The 20,166-nt window shown below is 42.2% G+C and overlaps 1 protein-coding gene across 2 annotated transcripts in view; it reads left to right on the top strand.

The window, feature by feature from the left end:
* Positions 1 to 20,166, top strand: part of LOC127578218 (sortilin-like) — a 106,000-nt gene that overhangs the window by 14,768 nt on the left and 71,066 nt on the right. For both annotated transcript variants that reach the window (XR_007957493.1, XM_052029961.1), the window contains exon 2: positions 4,163 to 4,225. Coding sequence is in view for 1 of the 2 variants with exons in the window: in XM_052029961.1 (XP_051885921.1) it covers positions 4,163 to 4,225 (63 nt within the window). In the remaining variant the exon portion in view is untranslated. The remainder of the gene's footprint in view (positions 1 to 4,162; positions 4,226 to 20,166) is intronic.

Genomic DNA, 20,166 nt, shown 5'->3' with positions numbered 1-20,166 from the left:
TTCCAGTACCCCACCCACCGCGGTGTTGGACGCGTCTACCGTGAGGGCAGTCGGGACGTCAGTCCTAGGGTGTACCAGCATCGTGGCGTCTGCCAGGGCGTCTTTGGCCTTGACGAAAGCAGCCGCAGCCTCGTCAGTCCAGGTGATGTCCTTGCCCTTACCAGCCAGCAGCGAGAACAGAGGGCGCATGATACGGGCTGCTGCAGGGATGAAACGATGGTAAAAGTTGACCATCCCAAGGAATTCCTGTAGGCCTTTGACTGTGTCGGGGCGGGCAAAATGGCGGATAGCATCCACCTTGGCGGGTAGGGGTGTTGCCCCGTCGCTGGTGATTTTGTGGCCGAGGAAATCGATAGAGTCAAGTCCGAATTGGCACTTGGACGGGTTAATCGTGAGGCCGAAATCGCGGAGGCGGGAATACAGCTGGCGGAGGTGGGAAAGGTGTTCCTGGCGGTTACGGCTGGCGATCAGTATGTCGTCCAAGTAAATGAACACGAAGTCCAGGTCTCGGCCTACCGCGTCCATCAGCCGCTGGAAGGTCTGCGCGGCGTTCTTAAGGCCGAACGGCATCCGAAGGAATTCGAACAGGCCGAATGGGGTGATAATCGCAGTTTTGGGGACGTCATCCGGATGGACCGGGATTTGGTGGTATCCCCTAACGAGGTCCACTTTGGAAAAGATGCGGGCCCCGTGTAAGTTCGCTGCGAAGTCCTGGATGTGAGGGATGGGATAGCGGTTCGGGGTGGTGGCGTCATTCAGCCTGCGGTAGTCGCCGCAGGGCCTCCACCCTCCGGTGGCTTTGGGGACCATGTGCAGGGGGGAGGCCCAGGGGCTGTCTGACCTGCGAACAATCCCCAGCTCCTCCATGTGATGGAACTCTTCCTTTGCCAGGCGGAGCTTGTCTGGAGGTAATCGTCGTGCTCGGGCATGAAGGGGTGGCCCTGTGGTAATGATGTGGTGTCGTACCCCATGTGTGGGCCGAGAATTTGTAAACGAAGGTGCCAAAATCGATCGGAATTCGGCTAGGAGCTTGGCGAAATCGTCGCCAGAAAGGGTAATGGAGTCCAGGCGCAGGGCTGGTGGGCTGATTTCTCCCAGGGGATAGGTCCGGAGAGTGCTAGAGTGGACTAACCGCTTCCTTCGCAGGTCGACTAACAGGTTGTGGGCCCGAAGGAAATCTGCGCCTAGGAGTGGTCGGGCGACGGTGGCAAGGATAAAGGTCCAGGTAAAACGGCTGCCGCCAAAGTGTAATTGAAGCGTACGGGTGCCGAAAGACCGTATCGTTGTACCGTTGGCGGCATTGAGTAGAGGACCTGGTGGCCTGTCACGAGTGTCGCGGCCTGTCGGGGGCAAAATACTGACCTCCGCTCCAGTATCAACGAGGAAATGCCGTCCAGATTTCTTGTCCTGAACGAAGAGGAGGCTCTGTCGGCGGCCAGCCGCCGTAGCCATCAGCGGCGGCTGGCCCTGGCGTTTCCCTGAAACTTGCAGGGTGGGCGGCATCGACGGGCCTCCGCACCCCACCTCTGATGGTAGAAGCACAGCTGGTCACCCGTGTCGTCGTCTGCGTTCCTGGGGCGTGGCTGCTCGGTTGCTGGGGCCGGGCGAGGCAGGCGTTGGGCTCGCGGCCTGGTGATTTGACTGACGGACGAACCGCTCTCGCGCTTGGCCCTCCACAGGACATCTGCCCGGGCGGCCACCTCACGGGGGTTGCTGAAGTCGGCATCAGCTAACAACAAGTGGATGTCATCGGGGAGCTGTTCAAGGAAGGCCTGTTCGAACATCAGGCATGGCTTGTGTCCCTCGGCCAATGCCAGCATCTCATTCATTAGGGCGGATGGGGATCTGTCCCCCAGGCCATCCAGATGAAGCAGGCGGGCGGCGCGCTCACGACGGGAGAGGCCGAAGGTCCGGATCAAAAGATCTTTGAAAGCCGGGTACTTATCTTCCTCCGGAGGCGACTGGATGAAGTCTCCAACCTGGGCGGCTGTCTCCTGGTCCAGAGAGCTAACCACATGGTAGTACTTCGTGGAGTCGGAGGCGATCTGCCGAAGGTGGAATTGCGCTTCAGCCTGGTCAAACCAGACGCTGGGCTGAAGTGTCCAAAAGGTGGGCAGCTTGAGGGCCACTGCGTTGGCTGCTGCGCTGTCGTCCATTTCGCGGGTCCAAAAGCCGTTTGGACCGTCGGGGTCACCAATGTAGTGGTTGCTACCGCGGAATAAAACAAGACTCTACTCGGAGGATTGCCAAACAGAACTGGTTTATTTTCCCGCCTTGTGCGGGCCCTTTAAGGGAGAAAAACTCCCGCCCAAAAAAACCGGCAATGACGTAAGTCCTACATCATCAGGACTTTCCCGCGCGCGGGTTCTCCCCGTCGCTCGGAAAGACGAGGCCCGCCGCCATCTTGGGCCTCGTCGCTCCGACGCCGCGCGACCCGACTGCCGAGCCGGTTCGCCCGACTAGACGGTGAGTCGCCACAGAATGAAGTTTATGATCCTGGGCTTTATGCCTCTATTTATAAAGAACAAGAACCATAAAGCTACGCTAAACCAATACAACACATATTTTAAACTCCAACTGAACTACCATGTCCAATTCTGGGCGTTGCAAATTAACAAGGACATGAGGACTTTAGAGAGGGTAAGAAGAAAAATTTAACAGATGAGGGACTATGATTAGAAACTGTACTTGGTCTTCTTAGTGCAAAGCAAGCTTAAAAAAATTGACAGTGTTGTTTAAAATCATGAATGCTTTGATAAACTGAATAAGAGGAAACTGTTTCCAATGATTAAAGGATGATATTAAGACACAAATTTAAGATGATTGGTGGATTAGCCACAGATGATATGAGGGAAACATCATCAAGCATTAAGTGGTTAGCATTTGGAATGCACTGAAGACAGGGTAGTGGAAACAGATTTAAAAGAAAAAAAATAAATATTTGAAAGTGAAAATATTGTATGTTATGGGGAAAGAACACAACAATTGTTCAATTTTATACCCAGAAATATACTGTATACTTTTATAGGCATTTTAAAATTGCTTTCCTGCCTCACAATAGAACTTTTAATGATTTATGTATCTATATTCCTGAATCCTTTTGCTCTCCAATTCTATTCATTAATGAGCCTTTTTTTTGGTTAAACTTTTATACAAAATGTAGTCTGCCCTGGGGAATTCTCACTAATGCTTCAATAAACAACTGTAATCATTGAGGACAAAGAATTAAAAAAGAGAGTTCATATCCTCTGTAAGTAAAATAACGTGATGCTTGTATTAGCAATATGTGTTAACATGAACCACTGAGAAATGTGGCATGAGGTATCAATTCCCCTGATGGTACTGAATTATAAGTTTTCTAACATTTTTAAATTTAACGTGTTCCCACTGTCCTCATTTTAACATGAAAGTGCTCTGCCAATGTTGCTTTATCATAAACTTGTTTTTCTCTAGGCTTCAGAGCTAATTACAATGAATATTATTTGATCATTTTCCATTGGTTTGATCATTCAAGTCATTCTTCACCCCTCCTCGATTCACCAATCACCTCTAGCCCCTGTCTCAGCCAGCTGTTTCCCCTCTCCATTCTTAGTCCTGATAGGATTTTGACCCAAAATGTCGACGATTCCTTTCCACCCACAGATGCCTCTCGACCTGCTGAGTTCCTCCAGCAGATTGTTTGTTGTTAAGTAATAATGGAGATAGAGAAATTAGGAGTAGAGTTTAAGTAAATGAACAATTCATTTCAGTGCTTGTTTACATAAATTTTATTGCAGTAGTTTTTTTTCTGTGGTTTTTCTATATATATACAAAACATTTAATTTGTATTTTAAATATTGCCAGGTTTTTTAGCTAATGTATTGGTGCAAATGAAATGAGCAGTATACTTTGCAACATTTCAAACCATAACAATATTGTGATTTCTGAATATAATATTTGGCAGAATTGGGCTTTCTTAAAAACCCAACGTGTTTCAAATTGTTATTCACATGCTACAATTGTGCTGTATAAATAAGTGAACCTTTCTCGTTACTGTAATACATTAAAATCTTTGAAATGAAAATACTTAATGTTCTGAATTCTTGGTATTCATGGCAGAAATTGACATTTTATTACAAAATAATCAAGTAGCTTTTATAAATTTTGCTTTTTCTTTTTACAGAACACATTTGAGGATGATGATGGTTCCTCTGTAACATTAGCTTGGGTTGGAGATGGAACTGGGGTAAGTCTGGTGTGTCACAGTGTTTTGCTTTCCCTTCAAAATGTAGAAAGTGTTTTCAACTTTTGAACCACTGACTTTATAAATGATGCTGTTTTCTTTTTGACAATGTGTGTCGTGTACAACTTGAAAAGTTAATCAAAAGCTGCCTTGCAATAATTGGAAACCTAAACTTGGGTGATGCAACATAATGTTTGTGTTATCAAGGAATGCAGGGTGGGCAAGAGACAATAGCAAAGATTCTGACTCTCGGTCCCTCAGATTATAACCACTTGTCAGGAGCAAGGACTTGTGAATTGTATCTGCGAAGTACTGCTGAAAGTACTTGTGCACCTATCCATCGATATTTACTGCCATGGCAATATTCTAATCAACTGCTAAAAACAATGACGATCTGTCTGGCTGGAGAGAGGACACCACGTGCTTCTAGTTGCCTAGAAATTGGATCACATTGCAATTTTTTTCAGGGCTGTGCTCTTCAAAATCTACTTCCCTGCAATAAATCCTATTAGTAACAATTTTCATGTGAAATTGTGGTAATTGTGAAATTGGTTCTGGTTGTAATCCACATTAGTTGGTGTCTAACATCTTCCCAACTTTAGATTACCTAATGACGTCGTTTGTCATACACTGGACACTTTAAGCCCTCCCATTTGTTTTCTTTCTTGGTTTTTATCCATGCATTTCAGTGTTTTAAAAATTGTTACTTAATGTATTGATACAAAAGAAATGAACAATATACTTGCATCATTGCATACCATAACAATTTTATAATTTCTAAATGTAATGGTTGGCAAAAGGTGAAGGGAATGGGCCTTAAGTTCCAGTTTTCTGCATCTATAATATAAGCTCAGTTTGTTTTTTTTTCTCTTTTTTTCCCCCTCTTTTTCCTCTTTCTGGGAGTGGAGGAGATGCCCAACCTGACCTGCTGGGTGTGTCCTCCTGCACTGCATTTTACAACTCCCTCATTCTTTTGTCAGGGTTCTTTTCTCTGTCTCTCCCTCTAACTGCTCCCATTCATTCATTGGCCAGATAACTTTGTTTACATCTCATCTCCCTGGTCACCCTGATTTTACCCTGTCAGAGACATCCCCCTCCCCAAAGCTCCCTGCAGCTTTACAAGCTTCTTTTGTCTCTTTTTCAGTTCTGAGGCAGGGTCTCTGACCTGGAGTGTTGACTCTGTTTCTCTTCCCACAGATGCAGCCTGACCTGCTGAATATTTCCAGCATTTTCTTTTTGTCTTAGATTTCCAGCACCTGTGTTTATTTTGACTTTCAAGAGAATGATTATTGTTGAACCATAGGAAAGCAAGAGCACACTATGCTGCATTCTTCATTTAGGTGACATCAGATCACCTCACAACGCAGCTCCATAACAGCAAACTGCAGTAGAACCTTCCAGATTGTGCTCAAACCAGCAGGGAGTGCTTGTTACAGCACTTAACTGCTGAACAACTCATTCCACAGATGTCTACTCTTGGCAGCTCTTTATGACGGAAATTTCGAGATAGGCGTCACAGGGAGAGTTGGGAACCTTGGGGAAAGAAGATCCTTATGAAAGGTGCATAGAGAGTTTCAGAAACATGGGACTTTGCTTCTCAGAAACATCCAGGTAATGTGTGCACGCAGGGTCAAGGTTTTAAAATGCAGTCATCACTGAAATATATACTACATTCTGTGGGACAACCTTCCGTCTCATTCTTAGGCCTGGTCTTCTCTCACTATGGAGGCACGATCAGGACTCTTCACTTTTTGGCATCTGGATCATTCCAGCTGTCTGCTGCTGCAGATCTTTTTCAAACCTGTGCATTCACACACCACTCCATTTGAGCATCCACACAGCAGCACCCATGGAACAACATGTTTAATCGTGGAGCATGCCATTTGACTCCTAAAAATAAGATGTAGCTGTCTTCATCAGTCGGGGTGCACTGTAGTGTGTACCCAACTGGCACAATGGCCTTACTGTAGTCTCTTGCATAACCTGGAAAACAGGAAACAGCAGCCGGTGCCTGAAGAAAAACAGCAGGTGACCTTACCCAAAGAGACAAGAGCCAGAGGACCTGCAGGAACAGGAGGACCATGATGGTTGTAAAGAAGTTGTTTCTGTGCAACATCACCATCTTACCATGAAACTGAACATGGGGAGTCTCTGATCAAAAGTTTCATAATTCTCATGAACTTGCTCAAGATTTATTGAGCCTGCTTGCAAAACCACTGAATCTCTTCCCTCCATTTATAACCATCACCACAATAAATTGCATAAAGAGCTCAGGTGAGTCAACATATTCCTTGCATGCTGCTTCAAGGGTCTATCTGCACTGCTTGTAGCACATCAAGGAATTAATCCCTGCTTCAATTATTTCGGTATCTCGCCACAACATTTCACTATTTCATGTTGAATGGCATCTCACTGAAAGCATTGTGAATTCTGCACAAAACCCACTTTCCACTGGAAAACTACACTCTACTGGTGTTAATAGTGCACAAAAGTTCTTTTGTCATTCATTTTAGGAATCTATGTGCCACTAGTGAGAGCAGTCTTCATTATCTATGCTTAATTGCCAGCTAAAGTAACTGCAGTGCAGTTTGTGAATGCTGCATTCTGCAGCTACTGTGCACAAGTAGTAGAAGGAATGAATTTTAAGGTGGTGCCAATCAAGCAGGCTGCTTTGTCATTTGATAGTGTTGAGCTTCTTGATCAGATCAGTGCAGAGTATTCTATCGTGCTCCTGCATTGTGCATCGTAGCTGATGGAGAGGCCTTCAGTATGTAAGGAATCAGTAGTCACACGATACCCTGCCTTTGACCTGCCCTTGTAGCCACTTTATTTATGTGGCTAGTCCAACTGAGTTTCTGATCAATGGTGATGTTCCACAAGATCTTGATGGCGAGGAGCTTGGCAATGGTCATGTCACTGCATGTCAAAAGTAGGTGGTTAGATGAAATTGGTCATTGCCTGGCACTTCTGTGGCACATGTTACTTGCCACTTATCAGCCCATGCCTGAATGTTGTATAAATCTTGCTGTGTGCAGGCATGGGCTACTGAAATTGAACATTGTGCAATTATCAGCAACCATTGTTACTTCTGACCTTATGATGGAAAGGAGGTCATTGATAAAGCAGCTTGTGATACTTGGGCCATGGACATTGCCCCAAGAAACTCCTGCAGTGAAATCCTGGAGCTGGGATGATTGACTTCCCACAATCACAGTCATCTTCCTTTATGAGTTATGACTCCTGCCATTGAAGTGTTTTCTCTTTGATGCCCATTGAGCTCTGTTTACCAGGGTACCTTTCGATGTCACACTCATTCAAATTCTGCCTCAATGTTAAGAGCAGACACTTGCACCTTACCTCTGTGATTCAGCTCTTTCGTTTGTGTTTGGATCAAGGCTGTATTGAGGTCCTGACCTGAATGGTCCTGGCAGAACCCAAACTGTGCATTAGTGTGTAGTTTACTGGTGAGTACATACACCTTAACAACATTGTCAACAGAATACATGGGATCCAGGATGAGTGAGTAATTTGGATATAAACTTGTCTTGGCAGTTGAAGGCAGAGGGTAGTCGTGGAGCGTTGCTTTTCAGGCTGGAGACCTATGACCAGTGTGCCGCAGGGGTCAGTACTCAGTGCCCTGTTGTTTGTTATATGTATTATGACCTGGATAAAAATGTTAGTGGCATGAAAAGTAAGTTTGCAGATAACACCAAAATTGATGGTTATAGTGGACAGTGAATAAGATTGTCTAAGGTTACAACAGGATATTGATCAGCTGGGAAAGTGGACAGAAGAATGACATGGAATTTAACTCGGACAAGTGCAAAGTGATGCATTTTGGGAAATAAAACCAAGGTGGGACATACACAGTGAGTGGTGGGGCCCTGGGCAAAGTTATTGAACAAAGAGACTTGGGGGTACAAGTAATTAGTTTCCTGCAGTGGCGAAACAGGTCAACAGGGTGGTGAAGAAGGCGTAAGGCATGCTTGCCTTCATTGGCAGTGGCATTGAGTACAAGAGTTGGGACATCATGCTACAGCTGTACGAAATGTTGGTTAGATCACACTCGGAGTACTGTGAGCAGTTCTGGTTGTCACACTATAGAAAGATTGTGATTAAGCTGGAGGTGGTGCAGAAAAGATTCACCTGAATATTGCCTGGACTGGAGGTCTTGAATTATAAGGAGAAATTGGATAGGCTGGGACTATTTTCCCTGGAACAAAGGAGGCAGAGGGTTGACCTTTATCGAGGATTGTAAAATCATGAGAGGCACAGATAGGGTAGATAGTTTTTTTTTTCCCAGGGTAGAGGAGCCTAAAGCTAGAGGGCATTGGTTAAAGGTGAGAGGGAAAAGATTTTAAGGGGCTTTGAGGGACAAGTTTTTCACACAGAGGGTGGAGGAGCTGCCAGAGGAAATGGTAGAGGCAGGTACAATTACAATGTTTAATAGCCATTGGAACAGGTACCTGAATAGGAAAGGTTTGGAGGGATATGGGCCAAACGCAGGCAAATGGGGCTAGCTTAGACTGGCATCTTGGTTGACATGGATGAGTTGGGCCAAAGGGCTTGTTTCCGTGCTGTATAACTCTTTATAACAGCTTCCTTAAATTTGACAATTGAGAAGAGATTGATTGGACAGTAATCAGACAGATTAAATTTGTCCTGCTTTCAGTGAACAAGACGTGGTCAGGCAGATTTCTAGAGTTGTAACTACGTTGGAACAGCTGGCGAGAGACACATCTAGTTCTGTAGTGCAGGTCTTCAGTCCTACAGCTGGGATGTTTTCTGGTCTGATGATTAACATCAGTGGTGGGTATCAACCCTTGTAACCAATGGAGCTGCGCAATGGGCATCTCAATATATTTTGCACAGTGGTGTGGAAGGGTTAGGGAGATTCATTCAAGAGCTAAAGTTTCAAGCCAGTGTATTTCAGCAATGGGAAAACCTGAATCAGAATCAGGTTTACTATCACTGACATGTGTCATGAAATTTGTTGTTTTGAGGCAGCAAGACATAAGAAATCACTAAGTTACAAATACATAAATAAATAGTGCAAAAGGGGAATAACAAGGTAGTGCTCATGGACTGTTCGGAACTCCTCTGCTGAACTCTGGAATCCAAAGGTTCAGTTTATGCAATTGAACCAATTGACTAGCGTCAGAAACACACTGGGGAAACGAGATAAAATATCAATTGAAGATGGCTCATATTTCACTCCAGTCACATCAATCAGATGTGGTCACTCCATTGTCTTGCTATCCTGCTAAAGGGGTCACTTCTAAATAACACCATGTCACCTTTTCATGTAATTTCTAATCCCATGTAGAAATGAAGCCTCCTAAAGTACAATCAGCATTGAGTGGATATTTCATTTCATCATGCTACTATGTTTTATTCTCCAGTCTCCTGAAAGACTCTCTCCTTCAGAAAATGCCTTTAAAATTATTTGAGCAGCGCACCAAGTAGATAGAATAATTACAAGACGGGAATTTACATCAGTGGGCGTATTCATTGAGTCCCCTAATAATATGGTAGGTATGACATCTGTTCTGGTGCTGCAGTAAGGGAATCCTTTTTATATAAAGGCATCCTAAAACAGCTAGCAGTGATCGAGTATGAACTTGAACCATTTGACTTTAAAATACATGCTCATTCAGTAGTATGATGTGCAATAATATTGGCAGCTGCAAAACACCAGTGAGTTGACACACTAAAATGCTATGTATCCAATATGAAGAAATTAAATGTGTATTGAAAATTATTTATTACATTGTGAAATTAATGAATACGTCAATTGAAAATTAAATTAGTCTTTCAAGTTTAACATCCTAGTGCCATGTCCTTTTGACCACCTTGTAAGTAGGTTTTGATGTACTAGCACCGTGTCTAGCTGTTGGAAGATCACTTCCTTAGCCTTCAAGTCTACATGAGTCGTCAATGACCAATGATAAACTCTTGCACTGTATGAGTTGGCTCCAGACTGTTGCTCCATGGCCATTTCAAGGAGAAGTTTGGGACAGCTGACTGTGGCCCACAGATAAACATGAGAAGCAGTGGTAGGAGGTGAATTGCTGATCTTGTTAGGGTGAATGAAAACATCCTGATATTGCACACCTCTCAGGGGACTGTGTAGGTGATGCTTCAGTGATCTGCTGGGACCTAATAATATTATCATTATTTCAGCCTCAGCTAAACCTCAGCCGGCCAACAGGTTCATACAGACAAACATAACCTTAGACTCAGCTGTTGTTTTATAAGATCATAACTGATCTTATTTTGGCCTCTGATTTCTTACCTATTTCTGCAGTCTTTGACTTCCCAGTAGATAAAAAAAATCCATCTGTTTTAACCTCCACAACTCTTTAAGGTGGCGAATTACAAACATTCCCATTACATTCTAAGAGAAGAAATTCATCCTCTTTTCAGTCTTAACTGAATGACTCCTTATTTTGCCTCCATTTCTAGATTCCCCAGTGAGGAGAACCATCCTCTTTACCCTGTCCAGCTTTCTTAGAATCTTCCATGTTTCAATAAGGTCACCTTTTATTCTTTAAACTTTAATATGTATAGGCCGAAGCTACTCAACCTTTCCTCTTATGGTAACCCTCAGGAATCAACCTAATGAATCTTCTCTCAACTGCCTCCAATGCAAGTATTCTAAACTTGGCAAGTCTGCACTTTTATAGCAAGACATCTTTTTATTTTTTATACCTTTTATGATAAAGACTAACATGCCATTTATTTATTTTTAATTACTTGCTGCACCCAGTATGCTAACGTTCTGTGTTTCATTCACAAGGATAGCCAAGTCCTTTTGCAGATCAGCATTATGTCGACTCTTTCCATTTAAAAAAAATATTGCTTTTCTGTTCTTCCTACCAATATGCATAACCTCACGTTTTCCCACATTATATTCTAACTGAATGTTTTTTGTCTTATCCGTATCTCATTGTAGACCCTTTACCTATGTATATATCTTTAAATTCTCTTTGTCTGCCCCACAACCCGCTTTTCCACCTTTCCTTGCATCATTGGTGAATTGAACTACATATACTCGGTATCTTCATCTGTTATTAATATAGGTTATAAATAAATGAGGCCCAAGTATTGATCAGCTTCAAGTTGTTAGTTACAGCTTGACAAGCTGAAAAGGAGACATTTATCTTCACTCTATTTTCTGTTAGTTAGCCAGTCCTTTATCCATGCTAATGCATGAGCTCTTACCCTGTGCAGCAGCCTTTTACGTGGCATCTTACTGAATGCCTTTTGGAAATCCAAATATACTACATCTATTGGTTACCTTTTATTCATCCTAGTTACTATGCCTTTAAAATGCTCCAATAGATTTGACAAACCTAATTTCCTTTTCAAAGAACAATACTGATACTGATTAATTGTATTATTATTTTTTAAATTTTCTTCCATGACTTTCTCAGTAATAGATTGCAGGAATTTCCCAGTGGTGCTAACTTACTTGTTGGTTACTGCTTTCTGTCTCGCTGCTTTTTTGAACAGGAGCATTACATTTGCAGTTTTCCAATCAGCTGGAACTGTGCTGGCTGGGGATTTTAAATTCAAGTCATTAAATAAATCAAATGTTTAAAACAAAAGGCTAGCATCAGTAACAGTTCAAAATTACTGGATTATTGTTCAAACCATATTTGGTTCAATGATGTCTATCAGGGAAGGACATCTGTTGTCCTTACCCAGGCTGGCTTATGTTTGAGTTTAAAACTACCAATACCTTAACTGCCTTCTCAGTTCAGTGACAATTACAAATAAAACCAGAAAATGCTGGAAACAGTCAGCAGGCTGGCAGAATCTGTGGAAAGAGAAACAGACTTAACAATTCAGGTCTGAGACCCTTTGTCAGATGGAGTAGAAATATTCACTGTGTTTTTCACTTCATAGAAGCTGCATGACTTGCTGAGCACTTCCAGCGTTCTCTGTTTATACTCCCTCTGTTTATATTGCAAGCCGTTTTATAAACAGAAAAACATAGCTTCAACTTGAGCTCATCTATTTTGAATTTGACTCTAAGAGCTGTTAAGTCTAAGAGGTAGAAGTTTCCTGGAGCTTAGAGGGTAAAATAGGTAGTATCCCATTTCTAATTGATTATATGCCCCATCCAGTATTCCACTGATTTCCATAAGAGGTGGTGCAGTGTAGGCAACCACTTGGCACCATTGTGCAAAACTGAATTTATGCTTTAAATTTAAATCTCAGGACGCAGTTCATTTATCTAAGGAATCTGATTCAGTTCCTGATAATGGGGTGAAATAATAGCAGTCATCTGCAACATTTGGTTTGTTCAAATAATGCCTGGACACAGAGTGTGCCAGTGGGGCTGCTTAAAGTAGTCCAAGTAACCAAGCTAATACTTAAGTTAATTTCCATTTCCAATTATAATGAGGATGATTACAATAATGACACAGTCTCTTAAACATCAAAAGACATCTTAAGACGTCTTGTAGCAATATAAGCATAATAGCTAATGAAATAAGATGAGATTGGAAGAGTGACCAGAAGTTTCAAAGATAGTATTCTTCAGCAGGAGAAGTGAGTAAAGAATTAGAGTTCAAGAAGAGAAGGTTAGAGTGGGAGAGCCCTGTTACGTTTGGTGGAAGCAAAGACGGTGGGAGCATGTTTTGTTAGAACTAATAAAATTATAAATGGTGATAGCATATACTTTGCTCCCAGATAGGGGAACTAAAATACTGCTGCTGATAATGCTGGTCCTGTTTTTAAATGTTGCCTGCAGATCACAATTTAAGAGGACGGAATTATAGGGAATGGAGATATTGGCAGGTTGCAGGGATAGAAGAGGTTTCAGTAGTAGGATGGAGAAATATTAATAAAACAATTAATACATGTAGACGATATGATTGTGATATCCAACTATTTGTTTAGGTATATAATCAGATGTGTGATATGAATCTGTAAAATTGCAGACTAACTGTGAGAACCATTAGCAATGTTGAGGATTTACTAAATTGTCTTTGTGCTGTTTTTTACAATGAAGTTTATTTATTGACCTAGCGTCAATAGATTACACAGGAATATACTGCAGATTTAATAGACTAAAACCCTAGGCTTCTGTGCAATCAAATCCTAAGCTTCTGTGCAATAAAACCGTCATTTAATGATGCATTCAACTATGCCTGGAAATTAGTATTTATTTTTGCCTTTTCAAATAACCACAATACATTGCAATAATATTCAGTAAATGCACATTGCATTTATACTTAGTTTTTAACATTTAAATGATGTTTTGCTCTGTTATCAAACTTCCAAATCACAAAACAAATATCTGGGCATGTGAACAAAAGCTTGGTCAAAGATTAGGTTTTAAAAATTTAACTTTAAGGAGAAAGAGGTAAAGAGGTAGAGAGGCAGAGACGCTTAGGAGGGGAATGCTAAATCTAAGGGTCTGGGCAATTGTTGACTAACAATGGTGACATAATTTGCATTGGAGAATCTCAAGAGGCCAGAATTGAAGGACTGCAGTGATCATCGAGGATTATAGGAGGTCTTAAAGAGAGAATGGGGCCATGGAGTGATCCAGTGAAAATCTGGAAAGATAAGATATTATCAGGCCGATTTACTAATGGAACATAGTTATTAAAATAATGGCTAAATATAGTAATTTCTAAGTGTGACTTGATGAGAACTCCTGGAGACCCATAATAAAACAAAATGCTGGGGAAAAAAACAGGCCATGCAGCCTCTGTGCACAACAAACCTCAAGAAATGTTGTTGATGAGTGGCCTTTCATTTGAACTAAAATAATTATGAATGGTGATGGCTGAGGAATTCATTTGCTCCCAGATAGGAGCATTAAACCATTGTGCCGATACTGTTTTTAAATGTTGCTTACAAATCACTGTTTTTTTTGCTCAAGCGCTTGCTTACCTGGCAAGTGGTGCATCCATAAGAAATTCTCAATTTAAATTTTGCTCAGTTACTGGTGTTCAGCTGTGCAGCTGCCACCTCATGTCACCAGTCTTTGTAAAGATCCATGCAATTCATTCATGACCCAAAATCCTAAGAAAGAGATTAACAGGAAGGGAGAAATGTGTTTGTGTCTGGAAGAGGGGCTGGTGGAGCTGAAGGAGAAGGGGTGGAGAGGTTGGTGGGTGGTGGTTGCAGAAGGCCATTTCAAGTTATGGGTAAGCATGCCTGAGAGAAAATGCCAGCTGAGCTCACTTTTAGGAGTGACATTCCAGAATTATGAAATGAGGCAGATAGAGTAGGTGAATGTAAGAGCTGTACACCCTAAACTCACCATTGTGTTTTCCTGTCTCCAGCTGGAACACTGACCACCCAATTGGCACCTCCACACTATTTAATCACTACCCCTACCTCCCTTCCCAAAACTTTCAGGCAGCCAGACATTTTTCAAGTGAATCCATTTCAAGGGTCCACCTTCCTAATTTGCCCCTGTGTTATAGCCAAATTTTCAAGGAATGAGTGACAAATCTCTTCATACAGGAGTGAGGTTTTCTCAGCCTGGGTGACTGGTCTGGACAATAGTGTTCCTTTCCTGATGGGCATCAGAGCAGCTGAATCCCTTGCTCCAGGAAAGCAGGGTAAGCATACCATCTACATGGTTTACAAATATCCAACTCTCCTTCTTCACCATTCCCTTCCTTATTGAAACAACTTCACTATCTAAAATGTTCTGTGCTTGAATAACACTTTCCACAAAGGGACCATGCATATAGCATTATCAGATGATTGCTTCTGTCCTTAGCATTTTAGGCTGATCAGGAAGACCATCATCACCAGATGTACCTGTTCTAGAAAACTTAGAGATGATGAGATTCTGGCTGATGTGATGTCAGAAGGGTATCCCACATTATATTGTCTATAACATACAGGGCATTGCGAGGACAAAATATAGTTTAGTGGGGAAAAGTTTAAGAATGTCTTATGAAGATGGGTTGAGCGAGCTTGGGCTTTTCTCTTCGGAGGGAAGGAGAATGAGAGCTGAATTGATGGAGGTGTACAAGATGATAAGAGGCATAGATCGAGTGGACAGTCAGAGACTTTTTCCCAGGCCGAAAATGGCTAACATGAGGGGGCATAATCTTAAGGTGATTGAGGAAGGTATCGGGGGGATGTCAGAGGTAAGTTTTTTTTATGGTGATAGGTGCATGGAACGCACTGCCAGCAAGAGGTGGTGGAGGCAGATATTATAGGGACGTTTAAGAGACTCTTAGATAGGCATGTGAATGATAGAAAAATGGAATGCTATGTGGGAGGGAAGGGTTAGATAGATCTTAGGATAAAATATCGGCACAGCATTGTGCTGTAATGTTCTATCTAAGAGAGGTACCAACTATTACCGGACTATGGGAAGTAAGGAAATCTTATGTGTTGACTAGCTGGAGAATTCAAACGAGGAACACCGTGAGGTAGCACTCTGGAGAAGGCTAGTGTTTATGTACTGTATAATAGTGCCTGATTCATTGCCCAGCCTGTTGGATAGATTGCACAAATTGTATAGAAGCATAAGCAAGTCTATCTCACATGTCTGTTGAAAGGTCTTGCAGAACTAGAAGTGGATCTTTGGTGATATGCACTTCTCAACTAGTCACTGTGGACATTTTGGCACTGTTGTGAAAGATGGAAAATAAATTCTGCTCCAGGGAGGTACAGGCCAAATCTATCAGGGTTCTGCTAACTGATAACCATTGTAATTTGATCTCCATCATGAGTATGTTGCTGTTTTGCGGAAACAGGGAGATGCCTTGATGGACAACACTGCAGCTGTTAGGGAGCAGACAGCTATTATAAGAACTAGTCATCAGGGCTGACAGGGATCTGAAGGCTTTCATATCAGTCATGCAATTTGGCTTGCAGCTGATCTGCACACTGTTGTCCTGCTAATCCCATGAGAGTGTTGTGATGTAGATTTTAAATGTCCTGTGCTCCCTCAGGATATTAATATTTTGCCTCCCAGGACAGGGTCTAAAGCAGTTCGTTCAACTATGCCCCACAGCCTGCTTTCTCAGACTGTCACACTCTTAGTGGATTGCAGCATTTGAAAGTCAGCCCTTCCAGGGTAAGAGCTCATCCTGGTCATTCAGCATTGACACTGAGTCCCCACCATGGAAAGGCAGCTACAGAGGGATTTCCGTAGTGTTGTAGGACAGTAAAGCCTACGTGGAAGTCAAATACAATGGAGAAGCTCTAGTGTTTGATAAATAGGTGATCAGTTGAATAATAAGTTTCAATTACATGCTATCAGTTTTATAATTTAGTCCAAAGGGAAAGGTTTTGTTTTTCATCTTTAATGAACAGCTTGAGATTCTATGCAAAACAAATGAGTTTTACAGAGCAATTTGGCCATGCTCAACAGACTAATGCATTGTAAAGCAATTTATTGTAATCCAAAATCCCAGTATCTCTTGTATCCGGTGCTTACTGAAGCTTGCAGTAGGGATTGTTGTGCATTGTTTGTACATTGATATCTCAATGTGGCCTTGTTAAATGTTTCAGCCCTCATTGCTACTTAAATAAGAGATAGTTGAACTATAGCATGATCCTTCTCAAAATATAGAGTTTATGTCAGGGTGTCTCATTTCACATTTGTAAATTGGAATAGGATATTAGAATAAACCTTCAGAATCAATAATCCATGCATCATCACAGTGGTTTCAGTTTCAACATCGTATTGTCCTCAAGTCTTCTCCTTTTGGAATTAATTCAAATGTCACTGTCAGTTTTGCCACCATGTGAGCAGAGCCTTTTATCTGAAGCTTTGATGAGCACAACGTACTGTTTTCATTGCCAAATTTGGATCATGATAATTCCAAGTCTGAAAACTAAGGGCAATCTTTAAATATGTCTGACGATGTGCCTGAGAATTAACTTCTCCCACAAAGTTTTAACGGCAAGCAAGTTTCAAATGAACAAGGTCATCATTTTTCCATTATGTTTCAATGTGGAAGAGTTTCTAACAGAAAATAGTGATGTTATTATATACTTTATTGGCTACCACATTACTGCTCAATTTGATCATGTCTACATTCTATAATGGCTGACTCCAAGTCTTTTTGAAATATTGAAGGATGATTAATAGAAATTCGGAGAGTTGGAAATTTGGGCAGAAAGATGATGTGGGGTTTAATCCAGACAAGTGTGAGGTGATGCATTTTGGGGGATCAAATTTAAGTATATGGTAAATGGCAGGACCTATAGGAGCACTAATGTATAGAGGGATCTTGTGGTGCAAGTCCATAGTTCCCTGAAAGTGGCAACACAAGTAGATAGGGTGGTAAAGAAGGTGTATGGCATCCCTCCCTTCATTGGTCATTGAGCATAAAAGTTAGGAAGTTATGTTGCAAATATATAAAACTTTGGTTAGGCCACATTTGGAGTATTGTGTGCATTTCTGGTCCACACACCACACTTAAGGAAGGACGTGGAGACTTTGGAGGGAGTGCAGCAGAGGTTCACTAGGAAGTTGCCTGGATTGGAAAGTATTAGCTCCAAGGAGAGGTTGGACAAACGATTGTTTTCTCTGGAGCATTGGAGGCTGAGGGGGAAACCTGATAGAAGTATATAAAATTATGAAGCATATTTTGAATAGATAGTCATTTTTCAGGACGGAAATGTCAAATACTAGGGGGCATAGGTTTTAGGTGAGGGGGGAAAGTTTAAAGGCGATGTGCGAGGCAAGTTTCTGTTTACACAGAGAGTGGTAGGTGCCTGGAACATGCTGCCATGGGAGGTGGTGGAAGCAGATACAAGAGCAACAATTAAGAGGCATTTAGAAAGACACATGAACGGGCAGGGAATAGAGAGATACAGACCATGTGCAGGCAGATGGGATTAGTTGGATTGGCATTGTAGTTGGCGCAGACATGGTGAGCTGAAGGGCCTGTCCTGGCTGCACTGTTCTATGCTCTAGAAAGGACTGCTTATTATGAGGGTTGCTATCAATTATGACAGTTACAAACTCAATGCACTCAGGCTGACATAAATGGAGACTGCCTAATCTCTATAAATCATCAAAGAGTGAACTATAGAAGAGGGACATATTTAAGAGCCAAGTAATCTTTCCTTGCATCCTTTTGTGTCTGTTGTTGGCTGCCTGCCACAATGATTTTGCATCTGTGAATAGAAGCTCCATAGAAGACAAGATAAACTTTCTTTTCAGTGAATGAGTAATTCTACAATTTTAAGCATGTTTATCAGCAGCTTGTGCTTTAGTGGTCAGCTGAAGGATAATGGAAAAATAGTATAAGGTATTCAAGGTTTGCTAAGGGCTTTTCTTAGATGCTAACAACTGGCTGTTATCATGCTTACGGGTAATTAGATCAACAATGGCAGATCTCTTTGACTGATATGGAAAATGGTGCTTGCTAAATGGCATGAGAATCTGTTGGTTATTAGACATCCCTGATCACCCACCCAAATAGAGCCTCCCTCCTGCACTGTCTACGATTTGGATCTCTGAAAGAACCTAGAGTAAGTGAAGGTAACACTGACCTTGCTCTCCTCCTACCTTCTTCCCCCCACCACCAGCTGCCCACATCCCTGCAGCACCCTTTCTTCCCTGGGTTTCCCTAAATTTCCTCCTCCTCTTGCTATACGTCCTCATGTAGGAGCTTAGCTAATTTGTGCAGTAAGCAGCAGAGGATGACAAACTAGGTGAGTACTGGAGGCCATCTCCAGAGTGGTTCAAACTGTAAAATCACATTTTGAGGAAATGAAGAGTAGCCTCCACTGTGCATCTTGTACCCCAATGGTTTCATTATAGCAGTGCTCAGTTTTAGTGACTGGAGATGGCATAGTAGTGGGAAGCCATTTAAGGAGAAGGTAGTCTATGTAGCAGTGACTGCCATAGAATGAAGGAGTCATGGGAACACCAAGGATATTCTACATTGCCCATGATAAAGTTCCCCATAATGGTTGACCACAACATGAATGTTGAGTGATTGGGATCTCTCATGACTCATGAAGAGCTCCATGTTCTGTGAGAGAGAGAGAGAGAGAGAGTGTTAAGCACCACACAGAAATAAATCCTTTCTGAAATTGCCAGCTTTTCTGAAGTTTCAATGCTGGCAAATTCATATACCTGCTCTGCAGCATCTTGTGCAATTGAGAAGTAGAGGAAATCTGTACTAATCAAGTGACCTTGTGTACTGTGGTGAACTGAAAACTGTGAGATATGGTATAGATCAAGAACAACTGCCTGTAATAATCCTGATACTAAGGAGTTGAGTATGGCAATGACTTAACCCCCTAAAATGGCGTTAGCTTGTATATGAGGCTGCAGAAGGTTGCAGGTCTCTGTGATGACTGCCTTGTAGACCTTGGCCTCTGTGGGCACTGCTTCTTGAAGCAATTGAGGTAGATTCTGCGAAGAATAAAGTCTTTAGCTGTGATTCCTTTTGTGTTTATTTTCTAGCAGACATTCCCAGGTGCTAAAGTAACAGTGGAGCTCAGTAGGAGTCTCATTGGTGATGAGAAGCAGTTTTTAGGATGAGCTTTCAGAATATTCTGTAAAAGAGTGTGAAGGTTGCATTTGAGAGTGTAAATAGCCCTTTAAACCATATGGCTCCAGAGCAAGCAGTATTATGAAAAATTGATTAGTTTGTGACAGTTGGGTTTGGAATGAAACTGAAAATCAATGAAAACTGCAGATGCAGGAAGTCTGAAACAAAAGCACAAAATGCGAGAAGCACTCAGCAGGTCAGGCAGCATCTATGGAAAGAGAAACAATTAGCATTTCAAGTCCAGGACCCTTCTTCAGAACTGAGAAAGAAGTTATTCTAGGTAACAGAAGATGGGGGGAGGTGATAGGTGGAACAAAGGGCATTTCTCTGATGGGGTGAAATAATGTGGCTAGCATTGCTAGATCATACAAAAAAAGAAAAAGGACGGCAGGCAAAAATGTCTAGTTCTCACACAGAAAAAGAAAGAGCAAGGTT

The sequence above is a fragment of the Pristis pectinata genome, chromosome 15 (genome assembly GCF_009764475.1).
Source record: "Pristis pectinata isolate sPriPec2 chromosome 15, sPriPec2.1.pri, whole genome shotgun sequence".
In the NCBI taxonomy this organism is placed as follows: domain Eukaryota; kingdom Metazoa; phylum Chordata; class Chondrichthyes; order Rhinopristiformes; family Pristidae; genus Pristis; species Pristis pectinata.
Note: the sequence above shows the minus strand (reverse complement) of the source record. Positions and strands in the feature narration are given on the sequence as shown.